Source organism: Bos mutus, chromosome 24 (genome assembly GCF_027580195.1).
Source record: "Bos mutus isolate GX-2022 chromosome 24, NWIPB_WYAK_1.1, whole genome shotgun sequence".
In the NCBI taxonomy this organism is placed as follows: domain Eukaryota; kingdom Metazoa; phylum Chordata; class Mammalia; order Artiodactyla; family Bovidae; genus Bos; species Bos mutus.
The window spans coordinates 42761742-42780909 of NC_091640.1; the positions used below are offsets into that span (position 1 = coordinate 42761742).

The 19168-nt window shown below is 45.6% G+C and overlaps 1 protein-coding gene across 1 annotated transcript in view; it reads left to right on the plus strand.

Annotated features, from left to right (window-relative positions):
* The first annotated feature begins 9859 nt into the window (after positions 1-9859).
* GNAL (G protein subunit alpha L) overlaps positions 9860-19168 on the plus strand; it is a 68842-nt gene continuing 59533 nt past the window's right edge. The window contains exon 1 of the mRNA XM_070361974.1: positions 9860-10035. Coding sequence (XP_070218075.1) covers positions 9864-10035 — 172 coding nt within the window. The 5' untranslated portion in view covers positions 9860-9863. The remainder of the gene's footprint in view (positions 10036-19168) is intronic.

The window sequence follows — 19168 nt, forward strand, 5'->3', positions numbered from 1 at the left end:
ATACCTCAATATAATAAAAGCTACATATGACAAACCCTCAGCAAACATTATCCTCAATGGTGAAAAATTGAAAACATTTCCCCTTAAGTCAGGAACAAGATAAGGGTGCCCACTTTCACCAATACTATTCAACATATTTTTGGAAGTTTTGGCCACAGCAATCAGAGCAGAAAAAGAAATAAAAGGAATCCAAATTGGAAAAGAAGAATTAAAACTCTGTTTGCAGATGACATGATCCTCTACATAGAAAACCCTAAAGATTCCACCAGAAAATTACTAGAGCTAATCAATGAATACAGTAAAGTTGCAAGATATGAAATCAACACACAGAAATCCCTTGCATTCCTATACACTAATAATGAGAAAACAGAGAAATTAAGGAAACAATTCCATTCACCATTGCAACGAAAAGAATAAAATACTTAGGAATATATATACCTAAAGAAACTAAAGACCTATATATAGAAAACTATAAAACACTGGTGAAAGAAATCAAGGAGGACACTAATAGATGGAGAAATATACCATGTTCGTGGATCGGAAGAATCAACATAGTGAAAATGAGTATACTTCCCAAAGCAATCTATAGATTCAATGCAATCCCTATCAAGCTACAGAGCTAGAACAAGTAATTTCACAATTTGTATGGAAATACAAAAAACCTCAAATAGCCAAAGCAATCTTGAGAAAGAAGAATGGAACTGGAGGAATCAACCTGGCTGACTTCAGGCTCTACTACAAAGCCACAGTCATCAAGACAGTATGGTACTGGCACAAAGACAGAAATATAGATCAATGGAACAAAATAGAAAGCCAGAGATAAATCCACGCACCTATGGACACCTTATCTTTGACAAAGGAAGCAAGAATATACAATGGAGAAAAGACAATCTCTTTAACAAGCGGTACTGGGAAAACTGGTCAACCACTTGTAAGAGAATGAAATCAGAACACTTCTAACACCATACACAAAAATAAACTCAAAACGGATTAAAGATCTAAATGTAAGACCAGAAACTATAAAACTCCTAGAGGAGAACATAGGCAAAACACTCTCCAACATAAATCACAGCAGGATCCTCTATGAACCACCTCCCAGAATATTGGAAATAAAAGAAAAAATAAACAAATGGGACCTAATTAAAATTAAAAGCTTCTGCACAACAAAGGAAACTATAAGCAAGGTGAAAAGACAGCCTTCAGAATGGAAGAAAATAATAGCAAATGAAGCAACTGACAAAGAACTAATCTCAAAAATATACAAGCAACTCCTGCAGCTCAATTCCAGAAAAATAAATGGCCCAATCAAAAAATGGGCCAAAGAACTAAACAGACATTTCTCCAAAGAAGACATACAGATGGCTAACAAACACATGAAAAGATGCTCAACATCACTCATTATCAGAGAATTGCAAATCAAACCACAATGAGGTACCATTTCACACCAGTCAGAATGGCTGCGATCCAAAAGTCTACAAGCAATAAATGCTGGAGAGGGTGTGGAGAAAAGGGAACCCTCTTACACTGTTGGTGGGAATGCAAACTAGTACAGCCACTATGGAGAACAGTGTGGAGATTCCTTAAAAAACTGGAAATAGAACTGCCATATGACCCAGCTGGGCATACATACTGAGGAAACCAGAATTGAAAGAGACACATGTACCCCAATGCTCATCGCAGCACTGTTTATAACAGCCAGGACATGGAAGCAACCTAGATGTCCATCAGCAGATGAATGGATAAGAAAGCTGTGGTACATATACACAATGGAGTATTACTCAGCCATTAAAAAAGAATACATTTGAATCAGTTCTAATGAGGTGGATGAAACTGGAGCCTATTATACAGAGTGGAGTAAGCCAGAAAGAAAAACACCAATACAGTATACTAACACATATATATGGAATTTAGAAAGATGGTAACGATAACCCTGTATGCGAGACAGCAAAACAGACACAGATGTATAGAACAGTCTTTTGGACTCTGTGGGAGAAGGCGAGGGTGGGATGATTTGGGAGAATGGCATTGAAACATGTATAATATCATAGGTGAAACAAATCGCCAGTCCAGGTTCGATGCATGATACAGGATGCTCAGGGCTGGTGCACTGGGATGACCCAGAGGGATGGTATGGGGAGGCAGGTGGGAGGAGGGTTCAGGATTGGGAACACGTGTACACCCGTGGCAGATTCATGTCAATGTATAGCAAAACCAATACAATATTTAAAGTAATTAGCCTCAAATTAAAATAAATTATATTAAAAAAATGCTAATAAAATAATCTTATTTTTTAAACTAATTCATTTCAATCTTAATACAGCTTCTTGCAATATTTCCTAAAGAAAATATGATTAAGAAAAAGCGTGTATGTCTAAATGATGAAATGTTATGTCATAATTGAATTTTGCTTTTTTTCAAGTCTTATGTAATAAAATAGGGGGGAGGACTAAAAGAGGTGAAAATAATACTGGGATGAGAAAATTTCTACCAAAAGGACAGCCGCACCCTGTAACAGGCTGAGGAAGCAGCCCATCAAAAGGGAAGCAGATGATGGGGGTAAGGATGCTAACGTGTCTGACTGTGTTCAGAGGTGATTTTTCAGATGGGGTGGGGGTACAGAACATGTTGTTGAGTTAGTGATAAGAGCACAGAAAACCAGAATGAAGAAGCTTGCTCACCCAGAGGAATGGAAAAGTGATTATAATATGGTAAGAAGCTCAATCGTAAAAAGAATTTACCTAGTCACAGTAAACATAAATACTAAATTTCAATAAAACTCTGAGGGATTTCTGAGAGAACATGAAAAATGAATGTAAAAAGATACATGCACCCCCATGCTCACTGCAGCACTATCTACAACCACCAAGGCATGGAAACAGCCTAAGTGCCCACTGATGGATGAACGGATAAAGACGATGAGATACATATATACACCACAGCCATAAAAAAGACTGTGATCTTGCCATTTGTGACAAAATGGATGGACCTTAAAGGTATTATGCCAAGTGAAATAAGTCAGAGAAAGACAAATATTGTATGTTATCACTTACATGGAGAATCTATAAAACAAACAACCCAAGTTCATAGATACAAAACAGATTGGTGGTTACCAGAGGCAGGGAGTTCAAGGGTGGAGAAAATGGGTGAAAAGAGTCACAAGGTACAAATTTCCAGTTATGAAATAAATAAGTCCTGGGGATGTAAGGTACAGCATGGTGACTCTAGTGAACAATACTGTATTTTTGAAGCTGTTGAGAGAATAGATCTTAAAAGTTCTCATTTGTATTAACTGTATGTGGTGATGGATGCTAACTGGACTTATTGTGGTGGTCATTTCACAATAAGTAAGAATTTTGAATCACTGCATTGTACAACTGAAACTAGTAAACTGTCAATTATACCTCAACTTTTAAAAATAACTGTGAGGGTGGAGGGGAGGGATAAATTAGGAGTTTGGGATTAGCAGATACACCCTACTACAGATAAAGCAGATAAATATAAATGCCAAGGACCTGCTGTATTGCATAGGGAGCTTTATTCAATATCTTATAGTAAACTGTAGGGCTGCCCAGGTGGCACTAGTGGTAAAGAACCTGCATGCCAGTGCAGGAGATGCCAGCAATGTGGGTTCAATCGCTGGGTTGGGAAGATGCCCTGGAGAAGGAAATGGCAACCCATTCCAGTATTCTTGCTTGGAGAATCGCATGGACAGAGGAACCTGGAAGGCAATGGTCCATAGGGTCGCAAAGAGTCAGACACGACTGAAGTGGCTTAGCACTAGCACAATAAACTATAATGGAAAAAAATAGGAAAATACACACGTATAACAGAGTCACTTTGCTGTACACGGCTCAGATGGTAAAGAATCCACCTGCAATGCAGGAGACCTGGGTTCAGTTCCTGGGTTGGGAAGATCCCCAGGAGAAGGGCATGGCAACCCACTCCAATACTCTTGCCTGGAGAATCCCCATGGACAGAGGAGCTGGAGGGCTACAGTTCATGGAGTCGTGAAGGGTCAGACATGACTGAGTGACTAAGCACAGAAACTAACACAACATTTTAAGTCAGTTGTACTCCAGTACAAACACATTTTAAAGAAGTGAACTTAGAGGTGAGGTTTGGGGTGCAAGGAGAAAGCAGGGGTGTTACAAAGCTGAGGTCCCATCAACTCTAATGGGGAGCTCATAGATCTGGCCTGAATTGAACGATCAAGGAGCAGGAATGGAAACATAATTATAGGAATAAGATTTTTTTTTAATTTTAATAAGAGCTAAGAAAATAGTGTTTTGGGAAACACTATTTAACCCACACATGATATCATATTGGATTCGAGTGGAACCCAAATCCATTGAGACCTTGTATACAGAGACAAAAAAGGACACACACAGACTCAGGGAACAGACTAGCGAAGCCAGAGGCAGAGACGGTAGAGATGATGAGCAAACACCAGGAGCACCCGACGCTGCAAGAGGCCAGGCAGTTTCTCCCTAGAGCTTCGGGCAGGAGCTGTGGCCCCACCAACACCTCCAGAACTGGGAGAGAATGAATATCTGCTCCTCTAAGCTTCCTGGTCGCTTGTTACTATATCTACAGGAAATTGATATGCCATCACACACATTTTTCCTTCTTTTTATTATCAACCTATTTGCATCTGTATTTAAAGTTTTCTTATAAACAGCAAAAAAGTCAGTCTTTTTTTATCCTGAAATTCTTGCCTTTTCATTGGAAAGTTTAGGCTATTTACATTTAATTATAAAACGGCTTGGATTTAAGGCAGCCGTTTTGCTATTTGTTTTCCATTTGGTTCATCGTTTGTTTCCTCTTCTTTCTTTGAGCTTACTTGAAGTTTTGGGTTTTTGTTTTGTTTTGTTTTTGTTTTGCGATTTCAGTCTTATTTCCCTACTAGCTTTTTAGGTATCCCACTGTTTATTATTTTTCAGTGGTTTCTCTAGGGCTGCATTGTACAAAATGGTAGTCACTAGCCACCTGTGGCTATTAAATTTAAATTTTAAGCTAATTAGAATTAAGTGAGATTAAACCCAGTTCTTCAGAACAATATCCACATTCCAAGCATTCACTCCACGTTTCTGTCACTGAAGAAGATGCTGTTGGTGACCTATCACATGTATATGCATCACGACTACACTGCTTTATACACTGGAACTCTGGAGGGTGGTTCCTTCACCCAACCCTATCCTTTTCAACAGCTTCACATATTTCATCTGCATATATTATAAACTCACAATACACTGCAAGGAGATCAAATCTGTCAATCCTAAAGGAAATCAACCCTGAATATTCATTGGAAGGATTGATGCTCAGGCTCCAATACTTTGGCCACCTGATGCAAAGAGCAGACTCATTGGAAAAGACCTCAATACTGGGAAAAATTGAGGGCAGGAGGAGAAGGGGGCAGCAGAGGATGAGATGGTTAGACAGCATCACCAACTCAATGGATGTGAATTTGAGCAAACTTTGGAAGACAGTGAAAGACAGAGGAGCCTGACATGCTGCAGTCCACGGGATCGCAGAGTCAAACACAATGTGACTTTTCAAGATATCAAATTATGAATTGGTGATTTTTTTCTGTATTCCAGCACTTCCACTGTGCTGTGTTGCTGCCTTTTAACCTCCATTATCTCTGATGAAAAGCCAATATTTTCTATACATGTGTTTCCATGTGTTATTTTCTATACATAAGGTCTCTTTTCTTTGGCTACTTTTATGATTCTCTCTTTATTTTGAGACTTCAGCAGTTTGATCGTATGTGCCTGTGTGCATTTTTCTGTGTCATCCTGCATGTCATTGGAGAAGGAAATGGCAACCCACTCCAATGCTCTTGCCTGGAGAACCCCAGGGATGGGGGAGCCTGGTGGGCTGCGGTCTCTGGGGTCGCACAGAGTCAGACACGACCGAAGTGACTTAGCAGCAGCATAGCAGCATCCTGCATGTGACTCACGGGGTTCCTTGGATTTATTAGTGAATATCTTTGATCAAATTTCAGAAATTTGAGGCCACTATTTCTTCAAATATTGTTTCTGCCTTGTTTTTTTCCATTTTTTTCTAGGACTCTAATTACAATTATTTTAGATGAGATAATATTCATCAACAGGCCTCTGGGAATCTGCTCATTTCACCTCAATTGCTTCCTCCCACCCCACCTTGTAGATGAAATCATTTCTATACATCTGCTTTCTAAGTCTTCAAATTGTTCTTTCATGTTCAACATGCTGTTAAGTACATCCAATGAATTTTTTATGTTATTGCACTTTTCTGTTTTAGTATTCCATTTGCTCCCCTTCAACAGTTTCAATTTCTCTGCTGAGATTCTTCATCAGTTCATTTACCATGCCTACATCTTATTTGAAATCTTTGAGCATATTTGTAACATTACACAGATGCACAGGACACGCCCGAAGACAACAAATTATCCAGCCTCGAAGGTCAATAGTGCAGAGGCTGGCAAATCCTGCATCATAGGAAGTTAGGGCTCCACTTCCGCTTTGAATGGCTATATTTTTATAAAATTTATCATTGCATTATTTAATGAATCCTCTCAGACTATATATCAGACTAATCAAACAGAGCCCCAACCTGGGGGAGAGGAAGCCAAATTGGTCCTACCTCTTCTCTACAATTTTACTAAAGTTTCCAATGGAATGGTGTTAAAATGTTTATTAAAATGTTTACTGTTTATTAAAACATTAATAAAGTGCCACATTCATCAATTAAACATATATCCATACAAAGACATTAGACACACCCTTTCACTACATCCTAACCATTTGTTCTTAGGAAGTTCACAGGAAGACAAATTAAGAATGGAAAAATCCTGTCTGCAGCAGTGAAGATTACAGAAGATTACATATTGTATCAACCTGCTGTGATGTTACATTTACTTGGACTCCCCTCATGGTTTCTATTTTCAGATTCATAATCAATCTTTGACATTAGAAATTGTTCATATATATAACCCAATGATTTTAAATCACTTTAAAAACCTTAAACTTTACTAGCAGTTATATATAAATATTAAACATTTTATTCTAATTTATTCTATGCATAGATCACATAATCAAATTTTTCTAATTGCTGTTGAAGTGTGGGTAAGAAGTCGTTGTGACTTATGCATCATTTAACATGAACTTTATACTCACTAGAACAGCCTGTCTTATGACCTGTCAAACATGCATTGTCATCTGCTTGAACCACTGAAGACAAGAAGGTATTTAAAATCAAAATGGAGTAGCTCTGGTTCAGGAAAATGGAGCTGGGTGGCCACTGTGGATGTGGTTCCAGACACGTTTTTGGATCATTGAGAAACCTGAATTTTCTGAATTGTGTCAGACTCAAGGACACCACCAGCCTTTCTCAAAACAGTAGCTGCCGGTCACTGCCAGTTTCAACCTTCTGGTCTAAAGGTCTCCCCTTATAACCACGCAACCATTTCAGACCCTGACCAATCTGGTTTAGCAAACACCTTACTTCTTACCTTGTGCCTCAGCTGGTAAAGAATCTGCCTGCAATGCGGGAGACTTGGGTTCAATCCCTGGGTTGGGAAGATCCCCTGGAGAAGGGAAAGGTTACCCACTCCAGTATTCTGGCCTGGAGAATTCCATGGACTGTATAGTCTATGGGGTCGCAAAGAGTCAGACATGACTGAGCAACTTTCACTTTGACTTTTCACTTTCACTTACTTCTTACCAAATCCAGTTATCATTCTTGACACACAACCTATGTAATTGTGCGGGTTTTGTGTATGGATGTGAGAGTTGGACTATAAAGAAAGTTGAGCACCGAAGAATTGATGCTTTTGAACTATGGTGTTGGAGAAGACTCTTGAGAGTCCCTTGGACTTCAAGGAGATCCAACCAGTCCATCCTAAAGGAGATCAGTCCTGGGTGTTCATTGGTAGGACTGATGTTGAAGCTGAAACTCCAATACTTTGGCTACCTGATGAGAAGAGCTGACTCATTTGAAAATACCCTGATGCTAGGAAAGATTGAGGGCAGGAGGAGAAGGGGACGACAGAGGATGAGATGGTTGGATGGCATCACCAACTCGATGGACATGGGTTTGGGTGAACTTCGGGAGTTGGTGATGGACAGGGAGGCCTGGCGTGCTGCGGTTCATGGGGTCACAGAGAGTCGGACACGACTGAGCGCCTGAATTGAACTGAACTGTCATTATTAGCTGCCCTCAGTTTGCAGCCCAGAGGAATACAATTCAAGTGCCCAGGCCTGTGTGGCATTAAACAGCCCAGTTTGCTCTGTTAACAGGGATTCCTATTAGATATATTTACCTATCAATTATAACATCCCATGCCACTTTGATAAAAATTAGACTGTGTGTTATAGCAGGGTTCTTAAAAGCTCTGTCAAAATTTTCACATGTTGCAGAAGTCCTATAAGATGATGGACGTTATGTGAGAAATTAGGAGAAAATGGGGATCTTTCATGGATCTGAGGCGTGGAGAGAAGGCACGGGGTCTGGAAGTGCCTGGCTCCTCTCTGCACTACTTTGCAGATTAAAAATCGGATGCAGTATGCAATTCTGTATTCTTTTAGCAAATATAAACAGTACATGACAATTGTTGTTGTTGACAATTAGGTACCTGCTTTCAGTTCTTTACTAAGTGTAGAACTTGTTGAAAATAATGTCGAGATGGAAGGTGTAATAGTTTGAGGTGGGGGTCGAGAGTGTGCGGAGGTGTGTACACTAGCGTGTATGAGCAGCAGGAAGGTGAAGGAGTGCGCAGATGTTAACACCGAGGGGTGAAGGAAAGTTACAGGGCTCAAAATAGCCTAGAGTTAAAACTCCCCTCCAGGTCCTCCCCACCATTCTATGCAAAACAAAGAACTCTCTCACTCGACGGAAAAAAAAATGGACATTAAGGTTGACTGCCCAGCTCCCAGCCGGTCCCAGCCTCTGGCCGATCTCCAGAATTCCTTGCCCCAGCTGTTTAAGAGGTAACTACTCCGAACAACCTTGGAGAACAGGCCCCCTTAAGATAGTAGATTTCTACATATAAGCCTATATATACTTACTCTTTTCTTGGGTTAGTGCAGCAGCTCACTAATCTGACTGCTGCCCCTTCTCGCCTCGTTAAGGGTGATCTGTTCTTGTAAAGTGCCTGTCTCCTATTTCCGAACCTCTCTTTCTCTAACTCCCTTACCCTACACGGGGAACTCAAGCTCTCAACGCTGGCATCCCACCCCGTTAGCCGGCTTTGCGTTCCTACTGCCTACTGCCAGAGATGAAACCCACGGAGAAGTTCTAAGGAAGGCAATGGCAGCTCTGGCCGATGGCGTCACCACCACGGCCAGGGTGGCATTGTTTGGAGCTTCGCGCCGGGCTGGGGCAGCAGTATTTACGGTAAGGAGGCCTGGCTAGGAGGCAGTACTTACGATAACGGGCGTGGTGGGGTGGGGGACTCGCCGGCGGTGGTATTTACGTTAGGAGCTCCGGGCCGGAAGCAGTAAATACGGTAACGGGGTAAGGGTAGGTGGCGGTACTTACGGTAACCGGGGCCGGGCTCGCGGCAGCCGGTCAGGCCAGAGGTCCTCTTTGTCAGGTGATCTCCGGCCAAAGAGGTAGCCAGCCCCTGAACCAGCGGCAAAGGCGGAATGGCCCTGGGGGACGGTGAGGGGCCGGGGCCCCGGCTCACCTGTGCGCCCCAGCCTGCCGGCCGCACCGCCACGCCGGGTCCGCGCGCAGTCCCCTCCCGCCCCTCGGCGGGGGCTAGGGCGTGAGCCCCGAGGCCCGCGCCCCGCGCCCAGATGGGGCTATGCCACAGCCTCCGGCCGCTGCTCTTCGGGGACCCGGAGCCGCCCGTGGAGGGCGCGCGGTCCGACCTGAACCCGATGCCGGACTTGGACCTGGCCCCTGTCCGGACTCCTGCGCAAGAGAGGCGGCGGCGCACGGACCGGCAGCGCGCGGAGGAGCGCGAGGCCAGGCGGGTCAGCAAGAGCATCGACCGCCGACTCCGCGAGCAGAGGCGCGACCTGCGGCGGACGCACCGGCTGCTGCTGCTCGGTGGGTGCGGGGCGCTGAGCTGGGGGTGCACGGGGGGCGCGGAGAACTGGGCGCGGAGAGCAGGGCGCAAGGGGCGCACGGGAGGCGCGGGAAACCGGGCGCTGGGCGGCGCACACGCGGCGAGGGGCGCGCGCAGACCTGGTGGATTCGGTCTCGGGTCCTGAGCAGCTCTGACCGGCTAGCGTCCACCTGAGTGGGCCGCGAACGAGCTGCCCGGTGACTCTGCTCTTTTCCACACCTCGTCCTCCGGCCCGTGACTCACGTGTTACGGACTGAGGGGCCGGCCCGGGGATCTCGCGCCCACTCGTTTCATTCCCACTGCGTGCCCCCGTGCGGGGCCTGGAGCATCTCACCTCCTCTGCTGCGGCAGCTGTTCCAAGCGCGCCTAGGAAAGCAGGTGCCGGAGGCCTCTACCGCGGGGTCGTCTTAGGGGGGCGGCGGGGGCGGGGGGCGGTGTGGCTTGTCCGCTTCTGAGAAATAATTTTACAGCCCGGAATACGGCCCTTCTGCCTCACTGAGTTGGCTTCAACCCTGGTGTCCTCAGAATCCCGCTCCTCCTTCAGATTCGTCCGCTGTGGCCCCTGCGCACAGGGAAGAGAACGCGACGCCGCCGGCGCAAAGGTGCAGAGCGCGGGGCCTGCGGGCGCTTGCAGCCGAAGCTGTAGCGAGCGGAACAGCCTTTACGGCGAACAACCCGGGGACGTGCGCTGTGACTCAAAGCCTGGGTCCCTGATGCTATTAATACTTGTGCCTTTTAAAGTTTAGGGAGAAAAAAAGTAAGACGTGGGCTTCTGACCCCCATTTTGTGAGCTCTAAAGAAGAATAATTGTTCTCTGCCCAGCGGCGCACGAAGAACCCAGCCTACGATGGAGGTAGATCCTGCTTACAAATGAAAGGAGACTTTTCTTTAAGGACATCTAAATCTTCGGTTTGGAACGGCTCACCATTGCAATAATGAACAAGTAAAATGGCACAAACCTAGCTACAGTCTCCAGTGAAATATCTGAATTCGAATATAAAGGGAAACGTTTTTGGAGAATCAAAGAGCAAAAAATACAGAAGGGATCAGGTTACCTGAAAAGGGAAGAGGAGGCATCAGAAGCAGAGTTCTCATGTACACTGCTGACTTCCCCACAGGAGACAGCAATGTTGCCAGAGGTCTGAAAATACTGAACGGTGATCCTAGACGCTCGCACCTCATTAAACCACTGTGGGCATATGCATATGTCTGTGTGTGTGTGTACCTGTGTCTATGTGAGGGGAAAATAGATTTTCAGATACATAATTGCTCAAAGGATATCCCCACCCACATATTTTTCCAGAAAGAAATCACTTAGAAATTACTCCAGCTAAATTTCTTTTCATGCACCAAATTAACTCAAAAAGGAGAGAATTGTGGTCTCAAGAAATAAGAGAAAACCAAATAAGGTCCAGAGTTCTGGCATCTTAATGTTTTAATGTGATTGTGCAGCCAAACAGAAACATTTAAAAGGATATGTGAAGCAAAAGATGCTCCATGTAGAGAAAAAATTTAAATGCAGGCCCAGCGTTGCCCATCTTGAATTTTCAGAATAAGAGGGAAAATGTTTGATTTTCACCTGAAAGCTCCTTATTGTTAACCATTGGCTCATATCTATAAAGGGCTTCCCAGGTGGCGCTAGTAGTAAAGAACCTGCCTGCCAATGCAGAAGTCAGAAGGGATGCAGGTTCAATCCCTGGGTCAGGAAGATCCCCTGGAGGAAGGGTATGGCAACTCACTCCAGTGTTCTAGCCTGGAGAATCCTGTGGACAGAGGAGCCTGAGAGGCTACAGTCCGTGGGGTCTCAAAGAGTCAGACATGACTGAGCAACTGAGCACACACATATTAATAAAGCACAATCTCCATGCCTGATTCGGCCCATGAGCCACTGCCAACAAAAACACAGATGACAAGACTGGGTGTGGGGTCAAAATACGTTGTCTGTCTGAACACCCAGCAATCAAAGCTGGATCCCCACCCTACAAGTGTACCTTTCAGCTGCTGAACTCATAGTCATGACATAGTTATTGTTGTTCGGTTGCTCAGTCGTGTCCAACTCTTTGCAACCACGTGGACTGTAGCACACCAGGTCTCCCTGCCTCTCACTATAATCGATGTCCCACACCATAGTAGGTGCCACTTTACATTCTGATTGGAAAAGTATTCATTTGATGTTATCCATTTTCCAGATACCATTCAAATTAAAAATGGACAACTATGAGTAGGATTCGTGTTTTCTGCCTCCTTCAATTATCTCCTGCTATTTTCCTGTGTGTATGGTCTTTCTCCACCAGCAATACATCTTTCTAGAAGGAGGCCATCTCTGTGGGACGTTTACTGTCATCGCCTTGTACTTGGCTGTTGGGATAAACCAGAACTCTGGCTTGACCCCATCCATGTCTAGTTCCTCTAAAAGGGAGTACTTGGTGAAATCACAGAAAAACAATGTTCTCCAGTGGGGGTGGTGGGTGGGGGTGGATCACTTTTTTTTTTTATAAATACCTTAATTGTAACGATACAGTGACCCTGCTTCCCAGGTGGCATTAGTGGTAAAGAACCCACCTGCCAGTGCAGGAGACATAAGAGCACAGGTTCCACCCTTGGGTCAGGAAGATCCCCTGGAGGAGGGCAGGCAACCCACTCCAGTATTCTTGCCTGAAGAATCCCATGGACAGAGGAGTCTGGTGGGCTACAGTCCATGGGGTCACAAAGAGTCAGACAGGACTGAAGCGGCTTAGCACACACACACACACACACACACAGTGACCAAGATGGCGATTGGTTCTTGAGTCGTGCAGTGGACGTGAGCTGGGTGGATGCTCAGGGCACCTCCTTTTCAGTGTGCTGCCTTGTCCCGCCCCGGCCCACTGGAGCCCCGTGGGCTTTGTCATCAGGAGAAATTCCAGATGCTCTGGCTGTGCCTCACTTTTCCAGACCCACACGCTCACAGCATGTCCTTACAGCCTGGAGGGGCTGCACTGACAGCCCTGTCTCAGTCTCTTGTATAAACCATCATCCATAACCTCAGACACAGAGCTCCACATTTCCATAGGTGAAGCAAGACTCAGGCAGCAGGTGTGGCTGAGGGACGGTGCAGAAAGAACAAGCAGGGGGACTGTGGGCCTCCGGGGCAAGGGTGGATGGACCCTGAACCCACACCCGCAGTCAGAATGAAGCACAGCCCTGGAGGGCATGAGTTGGAATTAATCCACCATTTGATGTGGGGTCGCCTGTGTTCAGAAGGATGTCGGGCTGTGTTTTGGGACACTCACCTGCCCAGAGGTCAGCAGAGAGGTGTCCCCATGGTGTTGTGCGGAGACAAGAACACCAGCACCATCACCCTAGTCCGTGGGCACTGCATGTGCAGGACGGAGTGGGGCCTGGGAGAGGGAGACAGTGTGGAGGTCACCGAAACATCAAAGTACACTCGTTGAATAGATTTGTTTTAAAAGTGGATCAGGGGTTCTGGTTTTTTTTCCATTTTGAGGGGCTTGTCAGAGAATGGTGTATTAACGTTGCACTTGGGGCAGATGCAGAGCAAAATGCCAGCACGTTTTCCACCATCAGAACTCACCTCTGCCCCCATGGTCCAGTCCCAAAGCCCCAGCAACCTCTGTGGTGTCCCCCCAGGGGATGAGAGCAGTCTCTCTCATTTGGTTGTTAGAGATTTTCACATACGAGAACATTCTGTGTGCTGGGAAAAATCAGCAAAGCCCCGAGGCGGGGAGGTGGCTATTTTCTGTCTGTCCTTCCCTCCCAGGCCAGGAAGGATGGTGATGTAATCCGCTGTCTCGGAAGCTCTGAAGTAACTGGTACTTTGGAGTCATTTCTTAATGTAAGCGCATCCTGCACTCCAGCCAGCCATTGATGGGTGCCACCTGGCCTGAGAGGCAACGGAGACGCAGCTGTTCTGATGCACTAATGGAGGATGTGTGTTCAATACTCAGACCCACTTCCCCTCTGGCAAGTGGTGTTTTCTCAGAAGAAACAGCTCCCCTTTGGGCTTAGGCACAATAATGAGCTTGGACGGGCTCATTATTGAAGGCCAGGGTCACTGGTCCCACTCAGCCGTGGCCTCGGTGTAGCATGATCTGGTAAGTGTGGAGCTGAAAGCATCCAGGGAGGCGGGCTTCAGCGATGCCACTGCGCCCCGGGGCGGGCCCCCTGCCCATTTATCTGTGACCTGAATTTCTGTGTGTCAGCCTGTGAGCAAACAGTACCCAATTCCATCAAGTGCAGCTGAGTGTTCACTTAGGAAAACAGAGGACAGGTTTCTATGGTGACCTCCATATCCTGCAAGTCAACCCACCACCCAAAGACTGTGGTCACAGCCTGAGTCACACCATGGTCACTGCCATCAGGAATCCACAGGGAACTGGTTCCAGGGCCCTTCCAGACACCAAAACCTGAGGATGCCCAAGTCCCTTGTATAAAATGGCCTTTCAGTCTGCCCCCAACATCTGTACTCAAAGACAGAGCCTTGAAAAGGCTAATTAAAATAAGGTCTTCCCTGGTGGTGCAGTTGATGAGAATCCACCTGCCAGTGCAGGGGACATGGGTTCCATCCCTGGTCTGGGAAGATTCCCCAAGCCTTGGGGCCACTAGGCCCATGTGCCACAACAACTGAGCCCAAGGGATGCAGCTACGAAGCCGATGCAGCTAGAGCCTGCTCTCCGCTACAAAAGAAGCCACCACAATGCAAAGCCCACGCACCACAACAAAGAGCAGCCCTTGCTACTCTAGTAGCAACTAGAGAAAACCCCCATAAATCAAAGAAGACCCAGCACAGCCAAAAATAATAAATAAAATGAGGTCGTTAGGGTGGACTCTGATCCAGCCTGATGGGTATCCTTATATATCCTACTATAAAGAAGAAATTTGGACACAGACATGACACAGGGATGACCATGTGAAGACACAGGGAGAAGCCGGTGGGTGTCTGCAAGCTAAGGAGAGAGGCCTCTAGAGGAACCAGCCCTGCCAGCACCTCCCTCTTGGACCTTCCAGCCTCTCGAACTTTGAGAAAATTCATTCCTGTTTTCTTTGATAAAAGACACTGACTTCCTTGTATTTCCTTCTGTTTCTGCTGTGAGGCTAAAGAGGACAGGGTCAAGTAGCAAACTTTTCTTTTTTCTTAGGAGGTTACTTTGTTTTAGTATTTTTTTTAATTGAGATACAGTTGACAGAAAACTTAGTTGTAGATGTACAACAAAATGATTTGATATTTGTCTATATTGTGAAGTGATCACAATAAGTCTAGTTAACACCCATCACCACACATAGCTACCTAAAAAGTTGTGTGCAAAGAGGACTTTTAAGATCTTTCTTAGAGGCTTTCAAGTACACAGCACAGTGTTACTAACTGTAGTCACGTGCTGTGCACTGCATCCTGGGACTTTGTTTCATAACTCAGGGTTTATACCCTTCATCTCCCCCTGATTTCTCAAGGCCCACTCCCCCCTGCTGTGGGTGGACCTGCCACACCACACAGTCTGTGCCACCTGCTCGCAGGCCCCTTGGCTTCCCCTGCCCTCTACCCTGGAATCCTCTCCCCGACACCGAGTGTCCTGTTCACCCTCAGTTTCAAAGGTCGTCTCCAGTGTCACCTCTTCCAAGACTTTCCTGATCCCCTCTATCAGCAGAGTCCCCTCATTTTATATATAATTCCCTTAGAATACTTTTTTACCTTCTATTTAGACATAAGTTTAGCTGAAATCCACCATCAGATTACATCCTACGAGAGTCACCAACGTTGCACATCTTTTCACCTGTGGAACTGGCCATTTATAAGTCTTCCTTAGAGATATGTCTGTTCAAATACTTTGTTCCTTTTTTAACTGGGTTGTCTTTTGTTGTGTTGTAGTAGTAGCAACACAACAATTTAAGTAATAGCCTCTTCAATATTCCAGCTTCTGGAGCCTATTGTTCTTAACCGCAGATAACTGCGCCTGCGGTCCTAACCTGCGGGGCTCTCTGTTCAGTAGAGAATGCCAAGTTTTGCCTCAGGTCGTTCCTGAGGCGGCCGCCAGGTGGCGCTGCGGCGCGGGAAACCTGATGAATGCGGGGCGGCCGCTCCCAAACCGTGGTCCTCACTGCCTGCCCTCCAGTAACAGGGAAACTGGCTGGATCTGAGCTCCCAGGTGTGAACGGTGATGCTGGGAGAGAGATGAAGGCGATGGATGGCCGACCAGTGGCAGAGCTGGGCCCGGAGGCGGGAAACCCATTGACCGGGCTCTTACCTGCACACACCCGCGCACACCTCCACACAGCAGCATCCATCCTCCAGTGTTGGTGGATCCTCCAGCAGCCCCTCCTTGGTGCGGTCCCTTTTCTCTCTAATGGGAATAACTGCTCTGTGTGCCCGTGCGAGACTGTACATCCCCAGACAGGTCATGCACCTGTCCTTTCTGCACGACTGCTCCTGTCCTCTCTGTCCCAGGCAGGGCATCTCACCTCCAGGTTGGTCTGTCATCAGTTCTCCACATAAAACTGGCCTGGTCTCTGCCATGCTTCTAACAAGTATGACCTCTGGCTGGCCTGTGGATAAATAATCACCCCTAAGGGCAAAGAGTTGGACACGACTGAGCAACTGAACTGAACTGAAGAGAACCCACAACCCAACAGTGTGAGTCCTGTCTCCTTAGGCAGCACCCAGCATGGGGTCAGCACTGCATAAGCACCTGGGAAGACAGATGATAAATTGCACACAAATGAAACCCAACAGGGAGGAAGAAAAGGAACCAAGAACTGAGAGGGTTCTCACTTCTCAATGACTGATAATGTTTCCCTTCTCCCCGCTTTATCTCTTTCTTATTGGCATCAGTTCAGTTCAGTCACTCAGTCAGGTCCGACTCTTTGCAACCCCATGGAATGCAGCATGCCAGTCTTCCCTGTCCATCACCATCTCCTGGAGTTTACTGAAACTCATGTCCATCAAGTTGGTGATGCCATCCATCTTATCCTCTGTGGTCCCCTTCTCCTCCTGCCTTCAATCTTTCCCAGCATCAGGGCCTTTTCAAATGAGTCAGTTCTTCACATCAGGTGGACAAAATATGGGAGTTTCAGCTTCAACATCAGTCCTTCCAATGAATATTCAGGACTGATTTCCTTTAGGATGGAATGGTTGGATCTCCTTGCACTCTAAGGGGCTCTCAAAAGTCTTCTCCAACACCACAGTTCAAAAGCATCAGTTCTTCGGCACTCAGCTTTCTTTATAGTCCAACTCTCACATCCATACATGACTACTGGAAAAACCATAGCCTTGGCTAGACGGATCTTTGTTGGCAAAGTAATGTCTCTGCTTTTTAATATGCTGCCTAGGTTTGGCATAACTTTCCTTCCAAGGAGTATGCGTCTTTTAATTTCATGGCTCCGGTCACCATCTGCAGTGATTTTGGATCCCAAAAAAAGAAAGTCTTGCACTGTTTCCACTGTTTTCCCATCTATTAGCCATGAAGTGATGGAACCAGATGCCATGATCTTAGTTTTCTGAATGTTGAGCTTTAAGCCAACTTTTTCACTCTCCTCTTTCACTTTCATCAAGAGGCTCTTTAGTTCTTTATTGCTTTCTGCTGTGAGGGTGGTGTCACCTGCATATCTGAGGTTACTGATATTTCTCCCAGCAATCTTGATTCCAGCTTGGGCTTCATCCAGTCCAGCATTTCTTATGATGTATTCTGCATATAAGTTAAATAAGCAGGGTAACAATATACAGCCTTGACGTACTCCTTTCCCTATTTGGAACCAGCCTGTTTTTCCATGCCCAGTTCTAACTGTTGCTTCCTGACCTGCATACAGATTTCTCAAGGGGCAGGTCAGGTGGTCTGGTATTCCCAACTCTTGAAGAATTTTCCACAGTTTGTTGTGATCCACACAGTCAAAGGCTTTGACATAGTCAATAAAGCAGAAATAGATGTTTTTCTGAAACTCTCTTGCTTTTTCAGTGATCCAACAGATGTTAACAATTTGATCTCTGGTTCCTCTGCCTTTTCTAAATCCAGCTTGAACATCAGGAATTTCATGGTTCACGTACTGTTGAAGCCTGGCTTGGAGAATTTTGAGCATTACTTTGCTAGTGTGTGAGATGAGTGCAATTGTGCAGTAGTTTGAGCATTCTTTGGCATTGCCTTTCTTTAGGATTGGAATGAAAACTGATCTTTTCCAGTCCTGTGGCCAATGCTGAGTTTTCCAAATTTGCTGGCATATTGAGTGCAGTACTTTCACAGCATTATCTTTCAGGATTTGAAATAGCTCAACAGGAATTCCATCACCTCCACTAGCTTTGTTCATAGTGATGCTTCCCAAGGTCCAGTTGACTTCTCATTCCAGGATGTTTGGCTCCAGGTACATGATCATATCATTGTGATTATCTGGGTCATGAAGATCTTTTTTGTATAGTTCTTCTATGTAATCTTGCCACCTCTTCTTAATATCTTCTGCTTCTGTTAGGTCCCTTCCATTTCTGTCCCTCATTGTGCCCATCTTTGCATGAAATGTTCCCTTGGTATCTCTAATTTTCTTGAAGAGATCTCTAGTCTTTCCCATTCTGTTGTTTTCCTCTATTTCCTTGCACTGATCACTGAGGAAGGCTTTCTTCTCCCTCCTTGCTATTCTTTGTAACTCTGCATTCAAATGGGTGTATCTTTCCTTTTCTCCTTTGCCTTTCGCTTCTCTTCTTTTCACAGCTATTGTAAGGCCTCCTCAGACAACCATTTTGCATTTTTGCATTTCTTTTTCTTGGGAATCGTCTTGATCCCTGCCTCCTGTTCAGTTCAGTTCAGTTCAGTCGCTCAGTCGGGTCCGACTCTTTGTGACCCCATGAATTGCAGCACCCCAGGCCTCCCTGTCCATCACCAACTCCTGGAGTTCACTTAAACTCACATCCATCGAGTCGGTGATGCCGTCCAGCCGTCTCATCCTCTGTCGTTCCCTTCTCCTCCTGCCCCCAACCCCTCCCAACATCAGAGTCTTTTCCAATGAGTCAACTCTTCGCATGATGTGGCCAAAGTACTGGAGTTTCAGCTTTAGCATCATTCCTTCCAAAGAAATCCCAGGACTGATCTCCTTTAGAATGGACTCGTTGTATCTCCTTGCACTCCAAGGGACTCTCAAGAT